The sequence below is a fragment of the Canis lupus genome, chromosome 2, assembly GCF_048164855.1.
Source record: "Canis lupus baileyi chromosome 2, mCanLup2.hap1, whole genome shotgun sequence".
NCBI classification, from domain to species: Eukaryota; Metazoa; Chordata; class Mammalia; order Carnivora; family Canidae; genus Canis; species Canis lupus.
In genome coordinates this window covers 52,841,398-52,863,337 of record NC_132839.1, presented here as the reverse complement: position 1 = coordinate 52,863,337, position 21,940 = coordinate 52,841,398, and the positions used below count along the sequence as shown (strand labels likewise).

Here is a 21,940-nt window from a genome sequence, read left to right as displayed (position 1 = left end):
TGCTTTGTCTCACACCAGCCGGGGGACTTCAAGCACATGAAGCACATTTAATCCTTCCAAACCTAAGAAAGGGATGCTCATCTGCACAGGGGATAGTGCTGGCTGTCTCCTACGGTGGCTGTGGGAAGCAGAAACTCAGTGAAGCTAGGTCCCTCCTCCTTTTCTGAAAGAGCTAAGAGAAAAGCCAGCGTATTTTTAGACTAAAGGAATATCATGCAGAGGTGTTGGCACCTTCTACTGATGGTGTCCCACTGGCTGGGAAACACTGAGTCCTCTACCAGTGTCTCCCTTTTTCCTGAAAGCTGATCAGTTCTGATGCACGCCTCTCTGTTTTGGAATTCCACCCCTTGTCTGGAATATCCTGGGGCTTAGTACAGCTCCTGCTGGGCGCCAACAGGTTTGTCTTCTTACTGGTCCAGCCGAGGGAATCATGTTCCTTCTACTGATCCAGACATTTAGACAAATTAGGTGCCCTTTACTTGAAGAGTCTTACATTAATGAATACCATTAATTGTCCCCCTAATGGGATAGTTCCATTTCGAGGGGCAAGGACTTTGCTCTAAGTCACAAGGAAAGTCATTGGAGGAGGAAGGCCTTGAACCGGACTCTTTCCCTATCAGATGCTCTTCTTCACTAAGCTGAGTGCTCCTGCAGAACAGAGACTGTCTCATTCACCTCTGTGTCAACAGCACTCAGCCCATAGCCAGATATGGAACAGGTGCTCAGTAAGGATTTTGTTGAATTTATGAAGAATAAAGCTGGTCCCAAGATGGGCTTTGAGCAGATCTTGGAAATAGCTAGCCACCTACTACCCAGGGAGAGTAACACTTTCCTTCTTCCTTCCCTCCCTCCCATCCCTCTCATACTCATTCAACAAGTATTTATGTGCCAGGCTCAGTTGTAGTTACTGGCAATACAGCAATGAACAGGCAGTTTCTCTGAGCTCAATGGTGCTTAGTTTTTATTTGGGGAGACATAATAAACAAGCGAATAAATCTTTAAGTGATGTTGGGCAATGACAAATACTCGAAGGAAGAAAATAGGGTGGGGACTGGGCAGTACTAAGGCAGAGGTTAGTGGTAGCTTATTTACAGCAGTGATTGGAGAAGGCTGTATGATTCTTTATTGAAGTGAAAGAGTCATTCTAGCAGACAACAAGTGCAAAGGCCCTGAGGCAGGAGCAGGCTGGTCATGCTAGTGAACTTGACAGACAGCAAGGTCAGTATGGCTGAAGAAGAGGAAGGGAGTGTGAGGTAGGAGATGAGATCAGAGGTCATGGAGAGCAGTGCAGACCCTGTAGACATTTGACCTTGACGTTCAGTGAGATGGGAATCCACTGGAGGGTTTTGAGAAGAGAAGCATCCCATGCTGATGTATTTTAAAAGGGTCTCATTGGCAGGTGAGTTAAGTGGAGTAGCTTTCATTTTTTGCAAGTGAGTTTAATAGTTCAAAAACTAGATAATTTGTGGACTTACAAGTATTTTTTAGAATTTCTTTCAAGACCTTGCTAAATCCCTTCTCTCCCTAATCCCTGAAGAGCAGGTGGGGGCCTCCTTCATTGACCCTGGGAGGGAGCTGGGCCACATCTTTGGTTCAGGAGGTCCCTTCCCCTGTCTTCTTACCCACAGGAGATTGGAGCAGAACTTCTTCAACTGCAGCTGTGACATCCGCTGGATGCAGCTGTGGCAGGAGCAGGGAGAAGCCAAGCTGAACAACCAGCACCTCTACTGCATCAACGCCGATGGCTCGCAGCTGCCCCTGTTCCGTATGAACATCAGCCAGTGTGGTGAGTGAGCCCCCCGGCCCCAGCAGGCTCCAGGGAGATCCCTCAGAGCCTGCACAGTAGCCTGCACAGTGAGGGCCTTCCATTCCCCACCCTCTGCACACACCCCCGGTCTTGAACTCTGCACTGGGTGCAGATCTGGCTTACTCTTTACCTCCTTGCTCATTCCTGTTCCTTCTTGGGCCTGCCAGGGCAGAAGGTTGGCTTCAGGAATGGAGACAAGGGCTAAGTATGCCCCTTCTTAATGCACTGGAGTCCTTTCTGTCTGTGAGTTACTTGTCAACCAGATCTGAAGGAGCATATCTCAAAGCATGGTCTCCAGACCTTCTGTATCAAGAGCATCTACAGTACTTTTAGAAAAGCAGATTCCCCAGACCCAATAGACTTCATGAGATCCTAGGATGGGTCTCGGATATCTGAATTTCTAGCAAGCTCTTCATAGGAGTCTGAAGCAGACCAAAGTTTGAGAGCCAGTGTCCAAAAGTGGAAGATGCCATTTGACCTCATTGTTCAAACTACATTCTTTGAGCACCTGTTCCAATCCTACCCGCTGTCTGCCTTGTAGGAGAGCCCAGCTGGGCTTAACTTCTGAGCTCTGATGTCTGTGGGGAGGTGCTATGAAGATTCGGGGACTTGGGGGTGTTCCAAGAGCACAAGCAGGTTGAGTTGAGAAGTGCCATCACCGACCCCAGAGACAAAGTTTTGGGATTAAGTGTTTGCTTATCTTTTCACTCATCCTGTCCTCCCTCCCAGACCTCCCTGAGATCAGTGTGAGCCACGTCAACCTGACTGTACGAGAGGGTGACAACGCTGTCATCACTTGCAATGGCTCTGGATCACCTCTGCCCGATGTAGACTGGATAGTTACTGGACTGCAGTCCATCAACACCCACCAGGTAGGCATCCTAAGCTCTGGCCCCATCAGAAGGCTGGGCAGCCATGACCTCTTAGTCCACATGAGCTAAATCATGAATAGAAGCAAGGGATGTGAGAATAAGGAGGAAAAGGGAAAGTTTGTGCATGCTTGGTTCTTATCCAGCTGCAATCTTCTCTAGCCAACCTGATCTTAAGCATGCTAATCAACTTCTCTGTACCTTAGTTTGTGCATCTGTAAAATGGGGATAATACTACCATTCCCCTCATATGGTGACTGTGAAGATTTCCTGAGCTCATGATTGTAGAGTGTCTGGCACTTGGTCAGTGTGCGTGGCAGGAAGAAAGGGTCCTTCACTTTCTGTACAGTTTTTCTTTTTGATTCCCGAAGGTGTTGGGGAGGTGGGTGAGGAGCCCCCTTATAGAAACTGATTTTTTTTTATTGGGGTTTTAGACAAATCTGAACTGGACCAACGTACATGCCATCAACCTGACACTGGTAAATGTGACAAGTGAGGACAACGGCTTCACCCTGACATGTATTGCGGAGAATGTGGTGGGCATGAGCAATGCCAGTGTCGCCCTCACTGTGCACTGTGAGTGGCTGCTGTATGGAGGGTTACCATGTACCAAAGGGATGGTAGTGCAGGAGGCAGGGGCAGGGAGGTTAGGAGGGCAGGACCAAGCACCTCAGTCCTGAGCTAGTAGCCCCAGAAAGGTTGTCTCTGTCCCTCAGAAGATGGGTGCCTCCAACTCATCTACGTCTTCAGGATACCCCAGAGTTGGCCCGAGTCTGCCTTCTGTTACGTTCCTCAAAGGTCTTCCAGTTGTGGTGGACCCGGGAAGCTTAGGTGAAGACAGCCCTCTCTTCCCCTCTTTTGGGAAGGTGGCAGGGGTATTGGTGGGAGCCTCTTATCCTCTCAGTCTTACCAGAGCTGGATGGGGGAAGAACTGGGATTCCCACCCCAGTCTCTGGTCAGCTGCTCTGGGACATGGGAGACTGTGTATCCTGGGAGTCAGCCAGCCTGTCCCCCCACAGACCCTCCGCGCGTGGTGAGTCTTGAGGAGCCGGAACTGCGCCTGGAGCATTGCATTGAGTTCGTGGTGCGAGGCAACCCGCCACCCACGCTGCACTGGCTGCACAATGGGCAGCCGCTACGGGAGTCCAAGATCACCCATGTCGAGTACTACCAGGAGGGCGAGGTCTCCGAGGGCTGTCTGCTCTTCAACAAGCCCACCCACTACAACAATGGCAACTACACCCTCATTGCCAAAAACCCGCTGGGCACAGCCAACCAGACCATCAACGGCCACTTCCTCAAGGAGCCCTTCCCAGGTGAGGGCCGTGCCACCTTCGGGCCTCCTCATTCTGTCCCAGAGCACAGGGCAGGGCAGCCTGGGAGAGGGCACAGCGTCAACCCTGCTTCTGTTACCTCAGGTAACCAGACTCATGCTGGGGCATATTCAGCCCCCACCAGCATTTTATGTAAGCCAGATAAAGCCTCCTTTTTTGCATAGTCTCCAGAGGAAGAATCCAGATCCCCTCAAAAATGTGCACTTGCGCACAGACAGACATGCCCTATTCCGGTAGAGGAAGGGACTGAGCCAGACAAGAAAGAGAATTTCGACGTAGTCCTTTATTTGTTGTAAAACTTGGGCACCATAGTTTGCTTGTTTGAGCCTCACTTGCCTTCATTTGTGAAATGGGTCCGATGACAATGCTCCTGTGAGAATCACATGGCCCTTAAATGACTTCCGGTCCACAAAGCACCTACGACAGGCTTTGGGACACAATGATGGTTTGATGACCTTCCATTGCAGGGGCTTCGGGGTCTCTATGGTTCAACCCCATCTTTAACAGATGTGTGAGCTAAACCTCCTTCTCCTTGCTGGTTGGTAGCAAGGCTTGGCTAGGGAGTAGGCTGCCAACTCAGAGCTTTTCTCTTGTTCTGTGGTACACTCGCACCAGTACCAGACGCCGTCAGCCTGTGCTGGCGCTAACGTCAGCTGGGCCAAGGGTAGTAACAGAAGTAATGAAAGAACTTTGTTTGTTTGGGAGGTGACTCTGTCTCTGCCTGGGCTACAGTATTTCAGATACTTTCCTAAGTTGCAGAAGGAAACACCCAGAGGATTTAGTGTATGGGGTTGTACCATTTCCTGGTGCCTTCAGCAGTTGATGGGCTTTGTCTGTGAAACCAAGTATCTTTGGTGACTTTGGTGATTTCTGCTGGGAACAGGCTGGATGACCTTCAGTCTCCAGAACTCATGGGTTCTACTGAGATAGAAGAACCATCTCTACTGAGTGAGAAGAACCACACACGGAAATGGGTGGGGTGGGTAGGAGGAGCCAGCACTGTGTCCCATCTGCTTATGTGAAGGTGACGTCACAGCCCACGTATGACGGGTAGCAGCTCCAGGAGGCCTTATTTATCTCAGGGCAAGGAAATCCCAGCTCCCAGAGTGAAAGCTACATGGGAAGGCCAGATTCTTGCCGCTGAGGTCCAAGAGAAAGATGATGGAGCACCATCGGCTCGGGAGAGGGTCTAGAATGTGCTGATGTGTAAAATCCTGGCAGTCCCATTTGGCCCAACATTTCTAGCATCATCCTCTGAGGCCCAGTAGAAGGTCTCAGGACTTTCCCCACCGCGGGCCACACCCCTCTCTGCTCTGGGAGCTGAAAGAGTCCCTGCTGTGGAAGCAGCAGCCTTTAGATGCAGACAGCCTTTGTTCTTGTGGGCCACCCGGTCAAGCTAGGCCTTGCTGGCATGAAGGGCTAGGGAGGAAGCACTTTTGCCCTGCCTGTGTCCATCTAATGATGAGAGAATGAATTGTGCTTTTAAAGAGCAGAATGTACATTCCGTGATGGGCAAGGAATGAAGCCCCTGAAGCAATGCTTGTTTACAAAGGGAAACTCCTGGGGACTGCAGAGAGTAGGGAGCCCAGGAATGCTCTGGAGGGAGGGTGAGCCACTCTGGACTCCTCCCCATAGAGGCTGTCCTAAGAGCAATTCTCTATCTCCTCCCAGCCGGACAGATAGATACCTTTTCTGTCTCCAAGAGACACAGCAGCCCTTTGCTACCTTGTCAAGTCTCCTTAGGACAGTGGTTCTCAAAGAGGGTTCCCCGGACCAGCAGCATTACCATCGCCTGGGCATGTGTTAGAACTCAGATTCTCCAGTCCACCCCCCCCATCCTGCTGCATCAGAACCCCGGGAGTGTTTTAACAAGCCTGCAGGTGACTCAGTGCTCCTTCATTTGCAGTCCACTGCCATGCTGTTTGGTGGGCTCTGGCCCCAGGAGGTGGGAGATAGAGTCACAGAGCCACCTGAAGGGAAACAGTCCTCCCCAAAGCATTTTCCTCAGACCCAGGTGCACCCTGCCAGGGCCGCCCTGTGCGAAAGTTTTCTTGTTTTATGAACCTAAAGGAATCAGTGGATGATGAAAAGGCAGTGACAGGGAAAAGATGGGCCGGTCGTGTCAAATGACAAAACGTCTAAACATTCAGGAGAGTAAATTATCTGGAGGAGCAGGCGGTAAACCTTATACCTGCTGAGCTCTGGATAGAAGGCTTTCCGTGGATTCCTGCTCTTTTCTTTTGCCCTGAGAGTGTTGAGACATCATACTTATCACAGGGACTCCTTTCGCTCCCAGGCAAGCAGAGCATAGAGGTTAAGAGCACAGGTTCTGAAATCAGCCAGATAGAGGTACAAATCCCATCCGCCACCCGACCAACCAGTGGCCTCAGCTCCTAGACCAGGGTTGGCACCTGGTATGTGGCTGCATGCATGAAGGGCCATCTCTACTCTGCCTCTGCTCCTCCATCTGTGGAATGGGAGTGAGAACCAAAGCTCTTTCCCTAAGTTGCCATGAGGATTTGATAAGGGTTTAGACCTGGGTCCAGACAGAGAAAAGGTGCCCCAGCTCTCAGCTGTTGCTAGGATTCTTGGGATGGAGGGATACAGTGAAGGTAGGAGTTCTAGAAGCAGTGTTCTCTGGTCAAGCTTGGCCGTTCTAACAACAGGCTCTGGGCAACATTGTCTAGACGTAGGGCTACGGAGCCATCTGTGCTGCCAGGATCCAGTCTCTCTAAATAATCACCCATCAGCTTTGTCATCTCAGGCAAATCACTCAGTCCCCTGCTTCTACCTCAAAGGCTGTGGTGAAGATGAGTTCATACACAGTGGATTAATCCACCGAAAGTGCTTACTCCTGCTCGGCACAGAGTAAGCACAGACAGAGTTACTGTTTATTTTTATATTTTTGTGAAGCACACCCAAGGGTGAATGTTTTGGGGGCAAAACAAGATCTGAAGGTACTGGTCTCCTTTTCTGATTCTGCACGATCCTAAGACCCATAGGAGAGATTTGATCGGAATGAATATATTTAATGGAGCAATCTGGAAATGCAGAGGCTGCCTTCAGTAAGGATTTTCTTAGAGTAGGACGTTAAAAGGAAAATGTTCTGGAAAATTTCGTTATTATTTTTAAACTGCATATCTCTTTCCTTCTGCATTTCCAGAGAGGCACTAGAACATTGAGCATGGCATCCAACCTTGGTGAAGGGGGTCCCTGCCAGGATTGGTTAGGGAGCTTAGTTCTAGAAGCGTGGAGCTAACTCCTCTTTGGTGTTCCAGGAACTAAGAGGGGCTGCCAGAGGGGATCCGGGCATGAGAGTGGGAAAGCTAGGAGGAATCAGGGATTCAGGAGTCAGGAAGGCAAGAGCCGGTGAGGCTGGGAATGACAGCAGGGTGGGAGGTGGTGGCTAGAAGGTTGTGGTCTGGGAGAGAATGTGAAGTTCCTTAGATGATGATGTGAAAGAAGGAGGAATGTTGCCAAGGCCTGTGTGTGTGTGTGTGTGTGTGTGTGTTTGCATGCGCATGTGCAACAAATACCTGAGAATACCTGACAAAACATTTAGGAATAAGTGAGCTGCTGTAACTCTCAAATTATTATTATTTTTTACTAAAAAAAGTATATATATATTATTTTTTACTTCTCTGGGAAGTCGAGTTACTACATGGAGATTTTACAGTAGCAGAAACCAGAATTTTCTTAGGACGCTGGGTACAAACAGTGGGAGAAATCACTGCCCCCTTGCCCTCAGCCTCTATCAAGGCTGATTTCTTTGTCCTACTAGAGGACAAAGAAGACTAGAATGTAGAGTGGAGACTAGAATGTAGTTCCAGGCTGCTGGTGGGAGCGGGGAGCAGGGGAAATTTCTCCCCCTGCTGGAGCCTCCAGCCGCTGAGTGCAGCAGAGGTGAGACGAGGCTTCTGTGTCAGATGGGGTGCGGATGGGCAGTGAGAGCAGATGCCTTGGTGCAGCCTCCCCACGGCCTGCTCACACGTGAAGCCTCTTAGTTCACCTCTTTGGACACAAAACAAGTGTCTCTTCTCCCTCCTCTGGACCCCACAGTCTTTTCCCACAAGGTCCTTCTTGATGAGTTTTGGGACTGGAAGAGATGAGGTCTGGGATGGGGGAGCATGCATTCGTGCCCACCCTGCTCATGTTCAGATGGTACCTTGCATATGGATCCAATTGTCCTTCCCAGCTGCTGGTGGGGCAGGAGGTGAGGACCATTCCTGGGTGCCATCCTCTTCCAGTGTAGAATTCTGAGTTCCCCCTGCTGGTTAGAGGGGACCCAGGAGGGTGTCCCTGTCCCAAGGCTCATGTGCTTCCCGGATAGATGAATGTTCCCAGGCTCCAGCAAGGGAATTAAACACATAGGCTGATTGGGAGATTACAGGGTTCATAGGCTTGTCCAAAACACTTGCCTGATGTGAGAATATTCTCTAATAAATGGGTGCCTTATGAGAAATATGCAAATCAGCGTTAACTGTGACTTGATCTGATGCCTGTCTTGCCTTGGGCTCTGAAGCCAAGGCTAGGGCCCTCTCTCCTCCATCCTCTCCACACCTCAGGCATTTGGTTACCTGCGGTATACAAGAGGGTGGTAGCATAAGGGGCAGGCTCAGGAATTAGGAGAAAGCTCTGTTGGTCTTCCCCAAATGACACAAAATGGACAACAGACAAGCCAGCTATTAATGGTGCATTTACTGTAAATAGGACTTTCTCCAGACTCCTTCACAGAAAGCATCACTTGTCCCACAGGTAGTTAGAGTATTTGCTCATGCATATCTAATAGAGCCATGATTACAGTGACTGTGAGGATTTAGCTGAGGACTTGAAGACCCCCGGTGAATGAATGAATGAATGAATGAATGAATGAATGAGAAGTTCTTATTTTTCAGGGTGTGATAGGCTCATGACAGCAGTAGATGTAACATAATGGAGTGGTTTTCAAAGGGACCAGCAGCATCAGCATCACCTGAAAATGTGGTAGAGATGCAAATTCCCAAGACCTTCCCCAGACCTCCTGACTCAGAAATTCTGGGGTGAGGACCAATAATCCATGTTTATTGGAAAAAAATTTTTGAAAAAAATTTTAAGATTTTTTACCTCTTCATTTTGAAATAGTTTAAGATTTACCTCCTGGGGCACCTGGCTGCCTCAGTTGGTTAGACTTCAGCCTTTGGCTTGGTTCATGATCCTTGGGCCCTGAGTTCAGCAGGGAGCCTGCTTCTCCCTCTCCCTTTGCCCCTCCTCCCTGCTCGTGCTTCCTCTCTCTCTCTCTCTCTCAGATAAATAAATAAATCTTAAAATGATTTACCCCCTAAAAGTAATAAAACAGTACAAAGAACTTCCTTGTCTCCTCCACCCAGCTTCCCCAAATGGTATCATCTTACTTAAGCACCGTCCGATGTGCAAAAGCAGGATATTAACACTGTTATCGAATCTACAGACTTGAGTTTTGTCTGCTACTGTCCTTTCTTCTCTAGGACCCAGGGAAGGATCATGCACTGCAGTTAGATGCTCTGTCATCTTATTCTCTTTCAGTCTGGGACAATTCCTCAGTCTGTCTTTGTCTTTCATGAGCTGGACACTTTCAAAAAAATATTTACTTATTTATCTGAGAAAGAGAGAGCGAGAGAGCAGGGTGAGCGGCAGAGGGAGAATCCCAAGCAGACTCCTCTGAGTACAGAGCCTGACAACCTTGAGATCATGACCTGAGCTGAAATTAAGAGTCAGATGCTCAACGGACTAAGCCACCCAGGCACCCCAAGCTGGATGCTCTTGAAGGATACTCACTAGTTATACTGTAGATTTCCCCACGGTTTGGTTTTGTCTGCTGTTGTCTCACAGTTAAATGCCAGTTATATGTTTTTGGCATGAACGCCATAGAAATGATGCTGTGCTCTTTCAGGACATCACATGAGGGGGTACATGGTATCTATACCTCTAATTACTGGTGGTGGTAACTCTGCCACTTGGTCAACATGGTATCTGCCAGGGTTCTCTACTACAAGGTGATTTTTTGAAACTTTGTAAATGTCTTGTGCCTTATCATGCTTCCACACATTAATTTTAGCGTTCATTGATGATTCTTGCCTGAAACAGTTATTAGCATGGTATTTGTCCATGGTGATTTTCCCGTTTTCATCATTCTTTCTACATTTGTTAGGTGAGATTCTACTGTAAGGAAGAGCTTTCTCTTCTTTCCCTGTGTTTTTATTCAATTACTTATTTATATTGGTATAGACTCATGGATGTATATTTTGTGCAATGACTTATAATCTGTGTAGTTGGCTCAGGTTGCTATCAGAGAGTACCATAGACTGGGTAGCTTAAACAAGAGACATTTATTTTTCTTGCAATCTTGGAGGTTAGAAGTCTGCTTAAGGGGCTGGCAGAGTTGGTTCCTTTTGAGCCCTCTCTCTTTGGCTTGCAGATGATTGTCTTCTTTCTATGTCTCCACATGGTCTTCTTGTGTGTGTGTCTCCTTCTTAATCTCCTCTTCTTATAAGGACACCAATCATATTGGATTAGTGTCCACCCTAATTAGTTTATTTTAACTTAATTACCTCTTTAAAGACCCAGTTTCCCAGTACAGTCATATTCTGAAGTACTGGAAATTAGGACTTTACCCTACAAATTTTGAGCAGATGTAATTCAGCCTGTAACAATCCATGGCTGTGTTTGTTTATTTTGTTGTATAAATTGTCCCAGATTTGGTCATTGGAAGCTCCTTCACTTTGGCTTCTATGTTCTTTTCCCATGCTCCTGTTAATTTGGAAGCATTTTCTTACTTTCTAGTACCACAAGATGTTCTAGGCACATCTTGTACTTTGTCTGCCCCAGGCCTGAAACAATGCATTTCTCCAAGGAGCCCTCATTCCTTTTCTTGGAGAATGGTAATGATTGCCCTCTAGATGATTCTATTGCACACTAGAGTTGAAGAATCTCTGATGAAGTGGTTAAGAGCCAGACTTGGATTTGAATCCAGCTCAGTCTATGCCCTCATCGAGATTCAGTTAGTTATTTAATCTCTATAAGCCTGTCAGGTTTAATCCAATTGGTAGTGAAATGAAATAGAGAGGTCAGGCAAAAGTCGGTCGAGGCAAGTTTTTAATGGAAGCAATGGAAGCGAAGCTGGGGAAGTCTTGGGCCCAGGAAGTTGCGCCCAGGGGAGTATAAGTGGGCCTTTTTTAAGGGGTTGGGGGAAGGGGTTATGTGTCTGTATGGGGTGATAGGTATTAGGGCATATTACTGGTGGAATCGGTATGGGGCAATAACTGCTTATGCCCTTATATGGCATGTCCTCCCCATGAAGTGCCTTGGGCCATCTGCAGTGATGGGAAAGTTCCCAGGGGAGGGTAACAAGATGGAGGGTCTGCTGCCATTTTGTTGGTGCCTCCCCATCCCCTTTGATCCTGCCTGGCCCAACAAAGCCTATTTCTATTTCTGTTAAATGGGGATAACACTCTCTACCTCCTAGGATGGTTATAAGGATTAAATGATATGTTATATAAAGCATTCAGCCCAGCCCCTGGCTTATCCTCAGTGTCTAATAATGAGCTTTCACTATCAGGTGAGCCATTTCTAGAGGGAAAGATCCAATAGCACATTTTCATCTGAGGGATGGGCAGACTCAGAGAGAGATTACCAGGAACATCTGAGGTACCTGATAGATTAAACTCTACATATCAATTTGAGGAATTCTGTCTTGGGAATCATAGCTGGCATTTTCAAGAAAGGTCCAGGGAAGCCCACTCTGCAGCTTTTCTTCTTGGCTCTGAGGTCCCGCCAACGTCCCCAGCCATCTGGGTACCTGAAGGAGGGAGGACCGTGGGTGAGACATTGGGTCTAGATACAATTTTCCATCTCATAGATCCCAGGTAGGCTGGGCCACCTCTCTTGAAACCAGTTTTATCTCTTATTCTTTCTCCACTTGGGAGACCACCTCCTAAAGGAGTAGAGTAGCTTGGGGGAGGGCTGATATGTCAAGAGTTTAGTTTTCTGTCGCTGGGATAACGGGGGACTTGTGGTGAGTGGGAGAGGTCGTACCCATTAGGAAGATACAGTGCATCTGTTCTGGCTTTTATTACACTTGTTAATTATCTCTTTGTTTTTTTTTGCAGAGAGCACGGATAACTTTGTCTCCAGTAAGTCTGCTTTACCTTTTGCTTTGAAACTGATTTGTTCTGATGCTTTAGGTAATTGTGGATTCCACACAGCCCTCTTGTCTCTTCCATGGCCACATCCCCAGACCTGTGGCACCTGAGAGCATCTTGGGCACTCATAGGGGAACTGCAGAGCAGAAACACTTCTTGGGTAGTCCCTGTTGCACACCCCCTGAGCTCTGTGCCTCTGTTTCCCCCAGGGAGTCCCCTAAATCCTGAGCATGTTGTGGGTCCCCCTTGTCTGGATGGGAAGGGGTGGTGTCAGGAAGAGCATGTTAATCATTTCAGTTGTCCTTGTGGAGAGAATGGGGAGCCTTTAAACTGGTGTTTCTCACCTGCTAAGAGGGCCCCAGAATCTGGCTGAGACTCACCTTGTGAGTGATTCACAAGGCCTCCTGATAGGCTTGTGTGTCCCTAAGTGGGGATTTTTTTTTTTTTAAAGTAGGCTCCACAGTGAGCCTACAGCCCAATTCGATGCTTGATGAGATCAAGACTCGAGCTGAGATCAAGAGTTGGATGCCTAACCAGCTGAGCCACCCAGACGTCCCCTAAAACATTTGGTGTTTTGCTTATGGGCTGTGGAGGAATCATTTATCACTTTTCCTTTTCTCTCTCATGGGAGAGTAAGGAAGCGTCACTGTCATTTCTGCTCTGTGTGTGGCCTAAGATCATGGACAGTCGGTCCTGTTGAGGATGCCCCTTACTATTTGGCATGAACATGAAGATCGTCCGTGGCTTCCTTCATTTGTCCTTGGTCTGAGAGGACTTGCTATCTCACAGAATGTCCCTCCAGAGAATTCTGAGTTTGGGGCTGTTTCCTGCCCAGAAGGTGATTTGAGATGGAGGACAAATGGATACTTGGCTTCCCATCCAGGCCTTGCTGGAAAAAGGTGGTGTTTCCTGGGCATATGGCCTTGCAGCTTACCTTGGGCTGCCACTGTGTTCTGAAATCTGCCGGCAGGGAGTGGTCAGTGGGATGTTCTGGGGACCATGGGTCTCCCGGTCTCCCTGAGGAGGAGAGGAGGGCGAAAGGAAGGGCATGGGAGACCCAGGGACTTGGAAAGGAGGGCCTAGGCAGAGGGTAGCCAAATGTCAGCAGCAGGTGCTATCACCAACAGAACATGCCCAATCCAGACCCTGGTCTGGCTCCCAAAGCATTTCTTCTCCTCCTTTGTATCTAATAGTTAATGCCCTACGATGCCCAGGTGACATTATTTACTCTGGAATGGGGAGCGGGGGTGGCGGTGAGGGTCCTTTATTCCTTGTGGAGCCTGCCTGTGACTTGTCAGCCCCAGCCAGGTGGCTGGATGGGGATCTGGTCTCTGGGGAGCCCCGCAGAGCCCAGGGATGTTCTCCAGCAGGAACTCCCGAGGTGGGGGGCTGGGAGTCAGGCGAGGACTGCGGCTGAGCCTCTTCTGTCCGATAAGCTAACTGTCTTCCTGGTCTGGTTGATTTTCAGTTTACGACGTGAGCCCCACACCCATCACTGTGACACACAAACCAGAGGAAGACACTTTTGGGGTAAGTCCCTGCCGGATCAAGGGGAAGCTGTTTACTGACTCAGTTGTTTTCAGACTTCATTTTAGGAGCTAACTTTCCGGAATTTTATCTTACTTGGAACCTCAGTATATACGGCAGGAGAAAAAAAAAAACAACAAAAAAACTGTGATGAATGACCTCCTTTCAGGTGGTTGAAACCTTCCTTGTTTGATGAGAATAAGTCATTGTTTGAGGAAGTCTTTGAGGATCCGCTCCCAGCCCTAGGGTTCGGAAGAAGAGAACTATTTGAAACCCCCACTCAGTTAGCAGCCTGGCTGGGCCTGATTTGAAGGGAATGCTAACCACACAAGCCTTTTACAAAAGTCGGAGTTGCTCAGAGCATCCCCTTGGGTTGGTTTTTCAAGTCACCTCCCCCTACCCTGCCTGATTCTTAGAGTCAGAGATTTTCCCTGCGGGGGAGAGCAAAGGTTTTTTTAAATTAAATTTTATTTTTTTAAGAGTCTAGATCTCCTAGAACCTTTTGGATAATACTATGTAAAGAATGTCAATGTGAAAGTGCAGAGTTTTTTGGCTAATTAAAACAACAAACAGTAGATAGAAACCTCTTAGGCCTGCCCTTGCATTGCTTGAGATGGCCCCCAGAGGAGAGGCAGAACCACAGGACGTTGTCTCATCCACTTGGGGAATTAATTTCCTTTTAAATTTCTTTTTTAATGTTTGAAGGTCTCAGGAATTACTTCTTCTAAGGAGTTTACTCAGTGGCAAAGTTCTGAATGGGCTGCAGCTGTTCCTCCGATAAGGACTGCTTTCTTAGGGCGCATGGGTCACTTCCCACGGCACTTGGGTTTTCTGTGACTCTTCTCAACTGTCTGCTCTTGGCCCTACCAGGTGTCCATAGCTGTGGGACTTGCTGCTTTTGCCTGCGTCCTGTTGGTGGTTCTCTTTATCATGATCAACAAGTACGGTCGACGGTCCAAATTTGGAATGAAGGGTAAGGTGGGATTTTCATTTGCAAGGGTCTCATGGGGGAAATAGGGTTCCTTTGGATCAAAAGATGCTGTTTTACTCTCTCATTGCTCTCCAAGGGGGCCTCCCTACCAGTAGTGGGCTTAAGTGGTCCTGGTGGAGACTCTTGTCTACACCTTATTATTGGTAGTGATGGATTGGAAGCTGTGTTGGTTCTGCAGGGGCCAGACCATGACCATGGACCGCCTGGTTTTGCCGTGACTTCGAGAAGCATCATGTAGCTGAGCTGCTTGCTGTATGATGGAATTTTGTGATGGAAGTTGGTGAGAAATAGGGCTCCTTGTCTGAGTAACTTGGTTTCTCTCTCTCTTTTCCTTTTTAAAAATATTTTATTTATTTATTCCTGAGAGAGAGAGAGAAAGGGAGAGAGAGGGAGAGAGAGACAGACATAGGCAGAGGGAGAAGCAGGCCCCCTGCAGGGAGCCCGATGCGGGACTCGATTCCCAGGCCCAGGATCACGACCTGAGCCGAAGGCAGACTCTCAACCCACTGAGCCACTCAGGCGTCCCTTGGTTTCTCTCTTGTCTGTACTCTTCCTTGGAGTTTTGATGAGAAGGTTTTAGCATAGCTAGATATCGGGTGGTGGACTCTGGTGTTGGGAAGTTGCCCACGCAGTCGCATTTCAGCACGTAACTCTACACAGGGTCCCAGAACAGATGCCAAGAGCAACACGATTGTAAATCTGCTGGCCAGCTTCCACAATGCCGCGTCCTCAGCCCCCTGATGGCCAGGGCAGGCTGTGGGACGAGGCTTCCCACTATGGCTCAGCTTGGGGCAGTGGCACAAGAGGGGTTAACATGGTAAATTAGCATCCATCTGCCTGGTCTCAGGGATGGATTTGACCAGATGGCTCCAGGGAGGCTGGGTACCAGTTCTCAAACAGAAACTCGAATTGCAAGACCTACTCTCTCCTCTGGGGTTTCCATTTATGGCTGGTGTTAGATGGGAGGTGGGTAGGGAAGGATGAGGAGAAGGGTTCAGCAAGCTGTCAGATTGCTGAGCTAGGATCCAGGTTTGGGTTTTCTGGGAGAGTACGGGATCCAGAAAGATGAATTTCTACAGCATCTATGCATGAACTGGTATCTGCGCAGAGGGTCTTGACTTTGGGACTCGGGCTGAAGGAGGGCACATGAATGAGATCCACGGGGACCGTGATCCCCTGAAGTTATGCAAATGTGTGGTTGTGTCCATAGGGTTGGGGTGGGGGGGGAGGGTGGTTTGGAATGGAGCTAGTCCACTTCTTCTCTTATATTCTCAAAATATCCTATGATTCCCCTAAAAGCTGAGAACACAGATATTCAGCAGGAGATCCCCTTAGAAGGGTAGAAGGGTAGAAAACAGGAGAGCAGACTGGCCTCTCAGAAGCTCTCTACCTCTGTTCTCTCTTTCTGTTCTTGATTAAGCTAAACGAGTCAGCAAGGCAAGCCAGGTTTTCCTGAATCATGTGAAATATTTTGACCAAGAGAAATACATGTGCAGGCAAATTATAACAAGGGGATAGAAGTTTGGCCGAAAGCCCTATGACTTAAACAGGATCAGACCACGGTGAGGCACCTCAATTGCAGATGTTTTATCTGCCAGTACTCCCCGGTGCAAGGCAGGGCTCTGCAGGGTTAGAAGATGAATACCACTGGGTGAGCCCTGAGCCTTCAATCTCAGCAGAATCCTTGGGCCTGTGGCTTTGAAGACTGGCCCTATTGCTCATGCTAAGTTTTCTGACCATGGGAGGAACCTCCTGACCATAGCTCTTTCTCCTTCCACCTGAGAACACACCAGTAAACCAAGTTACTCAGCCAGCCAGACCAAAGGGAAGAATGGGGCATTTTGCTCCCCACTGAGGAGGCGCGCCACCAGCTGAGACCCTGTGACATGCTTGGCAGCACTGCGAGAGCAGATTTTTCCTATTAATTGTCATCCGGTTTCTGGAACAGTGTGTCCCCATGTCGGATGGATTAGACAGCATCCAGGGCGGTGCCTTCCCCTCAGCTGTCCTCAGAGCCTCTCCCAGCCCCCTGCTCCCCCCTCCCCCATGGGGGCTGAGCCACCTCCTTGGAAATGAGGTGTCCCCTCCTCTAGAGGCAGGCAGCCTGAAGAAGGGAGGCTGCACTTGGAGGCCGGTTGTGGAAGTGTGTCCAAGGCTGACCTTGCAGCAGATGAAGCCTGCAAGTCTCTGCTCTTCATCTCACCCCATCGCTTGTGCTTATGGGGCCTCATCTTGGGATGAGTAAGAAATGCCCCAGGCTGCATACATGCCCGATCTTTTGTTGCCAGCGAGCATCCCAGTGCAGGAAGGAGAAAGCAGGTGTGGGTACCAGAAGCCCCCTGAATCTGACTCTGGAGAGCCTCCTCCTTCTTAGCCACCCCGTCTTCAGCTTTGAGGGTTCAAATCAGAGTCCAGCTGTGCCATGCCATTGAACTGCTCTAGCAAAGTTACTCACCCCCTCACAGCCTCTTTTGCCTCAGTGGGTTGCTGCTGAGTATTGAGATGTGTGTGTAACTGGTATATAAAAGGGGCCCCGTGGTGGCAGTTCTCCTACAAGCCTCTCCTGGCTCCTTTTATTGTCCTTTTACAAAGGGCTGCCCTCCCAAGACGCAGTCCCACCCTCCTTTGTCACACATGGCATTTAGTCAGGATGCTTTTATTCTGCACGAGTCCCACGGCCTTGTCATTACCTTGCATACACATCATCTGTCTGTCCTGCTAGACCAGGAGCAACTTGGCAGGAACCACAGAGCGCTCAGCCCACTTTGCCTGAAACTTCCTACAGTATTTGACAAATGCTCATTGAACTCAAAATGGATGTCTGTATTTGTAATCATTAAAAAAAAAGAAAAAAAAAAAAGCACAGCTCATGAGTCAGTAACAGGTCAGTAAGGGCTACTTTGGCAATCTGAGGTGTCTGGGCCGTGGGAGGTAGAGTAGGGATGATTGGGGGAACTCATAAATAATACCCAACGTCCACATGTGAGGGCCCGGAACACAGAGGGTGGATGAGGAGGGATTGTTAATAAGAACTTTATTTCCTTCTGAGGAATAAGAAAAAGACAAAAATACAAAGATTGGTGTAACAAAATACTCCTATTCCCACTGCTCAGAATAAGCAACTCTTATGGTTTTGTTTTTATATTTGCATCTTATGTTTTATTCCTAGAATAAAGAGATGAAACATTGCTGATGAAATTTGAAATGCTTTAACTGTCACCCCTGTTCCCATAGACAGCCACCGGCCTGGGCTTCGTGTACATCCATCAGTTCACTGTTTCTGTCTCTTCGCTTGTGTCCCTGCCTCTCTTTCTCTGCACATCTGCTCTCTACCCCATTGGCTCTCTCTCAGCCAAACTCATGCCTCCATTGCATGGCGATGTTAGTAGCTAGGTCTGGTAACCAGTTCATTTTTATACTACTTTTTTTTCTCCATTTATTTATTTGAGATAGAGAACATGCACACACATACACACACACAAGTAGGGGGAAGGGCAGAAGGAGAGGGAGAAGCAGGCTCTCTGCTGAGCCAGGAACCTGATGCTGAGTTCCATCCTAGGACCCTGAGATCATGACCCGAGCCACCCAGGTACCCCTGTTTTTATATTTCTATGTGTACATACACATATACATATGCTTATATATTTTGTTTTGGTTTTGTTTGTTCTATATAGGTCACAAATTGCATTCCTAGAACTCTAGAGAACAATAAAAAATATGTATGTCACTTCTATAGATCTTACTAATAAATTTTATTTGGACAAGAGAACTTGTGCCATAACAGTTTTAACGGCGTGATTAAAGACTACAGCACTCCCAAGAGTGGTCACACATGGTATGCAATATGTATAGATAATGTGCGTATGGTATGTGAGAAAACATACACCTATATGTGTGCATATTAATGTATATACATATACACGTACATATATAAAATGCATTACTTTTGTGTGTGTTTAACTGATACACGTCTTCATACTTAGTATCCTTCTCCCTCTTGCTTTATTTACCTGTCAGGTGTCAGAGATCTCTCCATGTTGGTGTGTTTAGGCATTCTACTAAATCATGGGAAATGAATATATTAACTAGATCTTACAGAAATGAATAGAAAAAGCATTGTCTCAGACACCTCTGTACTTGTATTACCTACCATCCTATTGATCACGATTGGCCTGCGGAGCAGTCACAGGAACATGGGAATCCATCTCTTAGAATCACAAAGGTTTTGAAATGGTGCTGGGCTAGGGCGGCAGGGGTTTCTTTGGGCTATGGCTAAAGCCCAGTGTCTTACTCAGAGCAGCAGGGGAGAGGTGATCCTTTATAAGTGTCTGGTTTGGTGTGGGAACTGACCTTCAGAACAGAAGCCAATCCCCTTGCTGGAGCCAGGACCTGGAGGCTCCCTGCTGTATGAAGCATTAACTCTTGGATTGCTGGATCAAGGGATAGTGGGGGACATGCAAGGCAGGGGCCATTTACAGAAATAGAGACAGACATTTCAGTATTTTATTTTTTAAAAGATTTTATTTATTTAAGAGAGAGAGAATGAGGGAGGGGCAGGGAGAGAGGGAGAAGCAGGCTCCCCACTGAGCAGGGAATTGGATACAGAGCTTGACCTCAGGATCCTGGGATCATGATCTGAGATGAAGGCAGCTGCTTAGCGGACCAAGCCCCCCAGGTGCCCCAGACATTTCAGTATTTTAACAACAAATGATATTGTGCCAGTGCATACTGGGCCTGGAAGTGATGCAGTTCAGAGTTTACACCAAGCTCTCCCTCACAAAATATTTTTAAATTGGACATCAGAAGCCCATGGTGGTGATCCAGCCGTGCTTTGTGGCATCTGTATTTATAGATGAAGAAGCCATATCTCAGAAAAGGAGGCGTCGTGCTTTGGATTTCAGGTCTGGTTAGGTTGAGTTCAGATGGGACTCTGAACTCAGTGGCTCATATCCTCAGCCACTTTCCAGGGCCATAGAAGGACCTATAACTACTTGGTCTTGCCTGCACCACGGCAAATATCCGTGGTGTACCTGCCATCTTCACTTCACACAGTTGTTAGAAAAAGAACCAGATCAACTCTGTGAGTGTATCTTTAAATAATAAAACATGTCCCATAGCTTTCATATAAGGTATCCTAGTTATTCAAAGAGAAAGAAGCAAATGTGTGGGGTTTTGCAACCTGTGAAAACAGCGTATGTTCTTTGGCCTCTGACCTTGTGACTACTCCATAAGTATCTTTACATACTTCCAGATCAGGGATGCAGTGGTGGTGTATTTCATACTTCTTGGCTTCCTCTCCTCCCACAGAGGAAACAGAATAATGATTTCTTTCTTTTTTTTTCTTTTTCTTTTTAAGTATTTAATTTATTTATTCATGAGAGACACAGAGAGAGGCAGAGACAGAGGCAGACGGAGAAGCAGGCTCCTCGCAGGGAGCCTAATGTGGGACTTGATCCCGGGACTCCAGGATTACAAACTGAGCTGAAGGCAGATGCTCAACCACTGGGCCATCCAGGTCCCCAGAATAATCAGAATAATGGTTTCTTAGAGCTGAAACAGATCTTGGGCTTCTTAGGCCAATGTCCCTATTGTACAGAAAAGGGAACACACCAGAGAAGTGCTGTAACATGCAGAGCGCACAGTTAGCTAGGACAGCACTGGCCCTGCTTCCCACAGACATGGTGTGTGCAGAGAGGCAGGGAGGGCCAAGAGAAGAAGCTGGATGATGAATTAAATTAACCCAGTTCTTCCAGTGCTCTTGTTTTTGAGTGCTTCCCACTTGAATGGGGCTTTCAGGAATGCCTCTTCTTAATCTACTTTTCTCAAACTGGGGCCCACCTGGCCTGGGGGGAAGATGGGAGCTGAGGGTGTGTGTGTGTGTGTGTGCATGCGCTTCCTTGGCTAAGGGGACTTCCTTCATTTCTTTCTGGACACAGTGGAGACCGCACAACAGGGCAGCAGAAGCTGGGGAGAGAGGAGGTGGTCCCGAGCTACTGCTAGGGCTTCTGGTAGTACCTTACTTGCTTCATCAGCCAGTGCTTGCTTTTTTTATCCTAATGGTTGGACACGTGCTGGTGCCTCTGATGGGCCTGTGGATGGGCACTCCAGGACTGTTCCATTGTGAATTAGCATCAGTTAATAGGTACTTAAAGTAAAGTGGTTGCCTATTTGATTATGATTGGGGGTTATTAACATTCTTTCCATAAACAGATGGTAACTGTCCTCTGAGTGGATTGTAGAATCCTGCCAGAGTCTTGATTTGGAGGGGCTGGCTCCTGCCAAAACATGTCGGGGGCTGCTGCTCCAATGGAATGGCCATTATCCCTCTGGTTAACCTCTTGGTTAAGGGGGGTGGGAAGGCGGACCTGGGAAGGAGTCATTTCTGGACTCCTTCCTAACCTGGGAGTGTTGGACCAAGAGAGGTTTCTTCCCGCTGGAATGGGGATGGGGCTGGGAGGGATCTTGGACTCCTACGGTTTGATGCTGTAACCTCCAGTGAGTCATCATTTTTCCCTCAGCTGGGATGGAGGGGCTGTGCATCCCTAGCTGCGAGCATACTGTCAGGGGATTGATGCAAGGAGTGGTAGGGAGATAGCAGACTTCTGAGACTACTGGAAGGTGATGTGGACCCTAGATGAGCACAGTGTCGGTGCCAGAGATTCGATAGCTTCCTTTGGCCTGAGAAATAGACTTATTTGATCTCTCTGTAACTGAGTCAAAAGCCAAGAGCAGTGCAAGGCAGACGTGAAGCCAGGTGAAGGGCTTGGCTTTCCTGACTTCCTCTAATACATTCATTCTTCCTTCTTGCTTGTTTTTCTTTCTTCTTTTCCCATTCTCTCTTCTGAATTGAGGTTATTCAAGGGGGAAGGTACCTCTGACCCTTGCAATGGTCTTTACTAAGGGATTCCTGGTAAGGGACTCCTGGTGGACGGTGGCCCTCTGAACATAATTTTGGGAGTAGTTTTTGGATTCATTTCCTATGTCGTTATCCTAGGTCCTTGTCCCCTAACAAATGTTTCATGCCCTTTCTCTCCTTTTGGGCTCCATGACAGACTGCCTCCCGCCATCCCGCCCCTAAGAACACTCCTAGCATTTGTCCAAGTCCTAGTTAAATAGGTTGGGTGTGTGGCTAATCCATAGGCAGGACGTAAAGTAATTGAAGCCAGGAGCCTTCTGTTTCTCTTCCTCAGCTTGGACTTCATTGGGAGTTTCTGGCTGCAGATGAAGTCTCGTCCCACTTGGTATCTGAATTCTAG

General features: G+C 48.0%; 1 protein-coding gene across 5 annotated transcripts in view; it reads left to right on the top strand.

Moving 5' to 3' along the window:
* Nucleotides 1-21,940, top strand: part of NTRK3 (neurotrophic receptor tyrosine kinase 3) — a 391,483-nt gene that overhangs the window by 123,656 nt on the left and 245,887 nt on the right. For all 5 annotated transcript variants that reach the window (XM_072799286.1, XM_072799279.1, XM_072799295.1 and 2 more), the window contains 7 exons: nucleotides 1,629-1,786; nucleotides 2,537-2,679; nucleotides 3,111-3,252; nucleotides 3,696-3,992; nucleotides 12,134-12,157; nucleotides 13,635-13,696; nucleotides 14,564-14,666. In XM_072799286.1, the coding sequence (XP_072655387.1) occupies nucleotides 1,629-1,786; nucleotides 2,537-2,679; nucleotides 3,111-3,252; nucleotides 3,696-3,992; nucleotides 12,134-12,157; nucleotides 13,635-13,696; nucleotides 14,564-14,666 (929 nt within the window). The remainder of the gene's footprint in view (nucleotides 1-1,628; nucleotides 1,787-2,536; nucleotides 2,680-3,110; nucleotides 3,253-3,695; nucleotides 3,993-12,133; nucleotides 12,158-13,634; nucleotides 13,697-14,563; nucleotides 14,667-21,940) is intronic.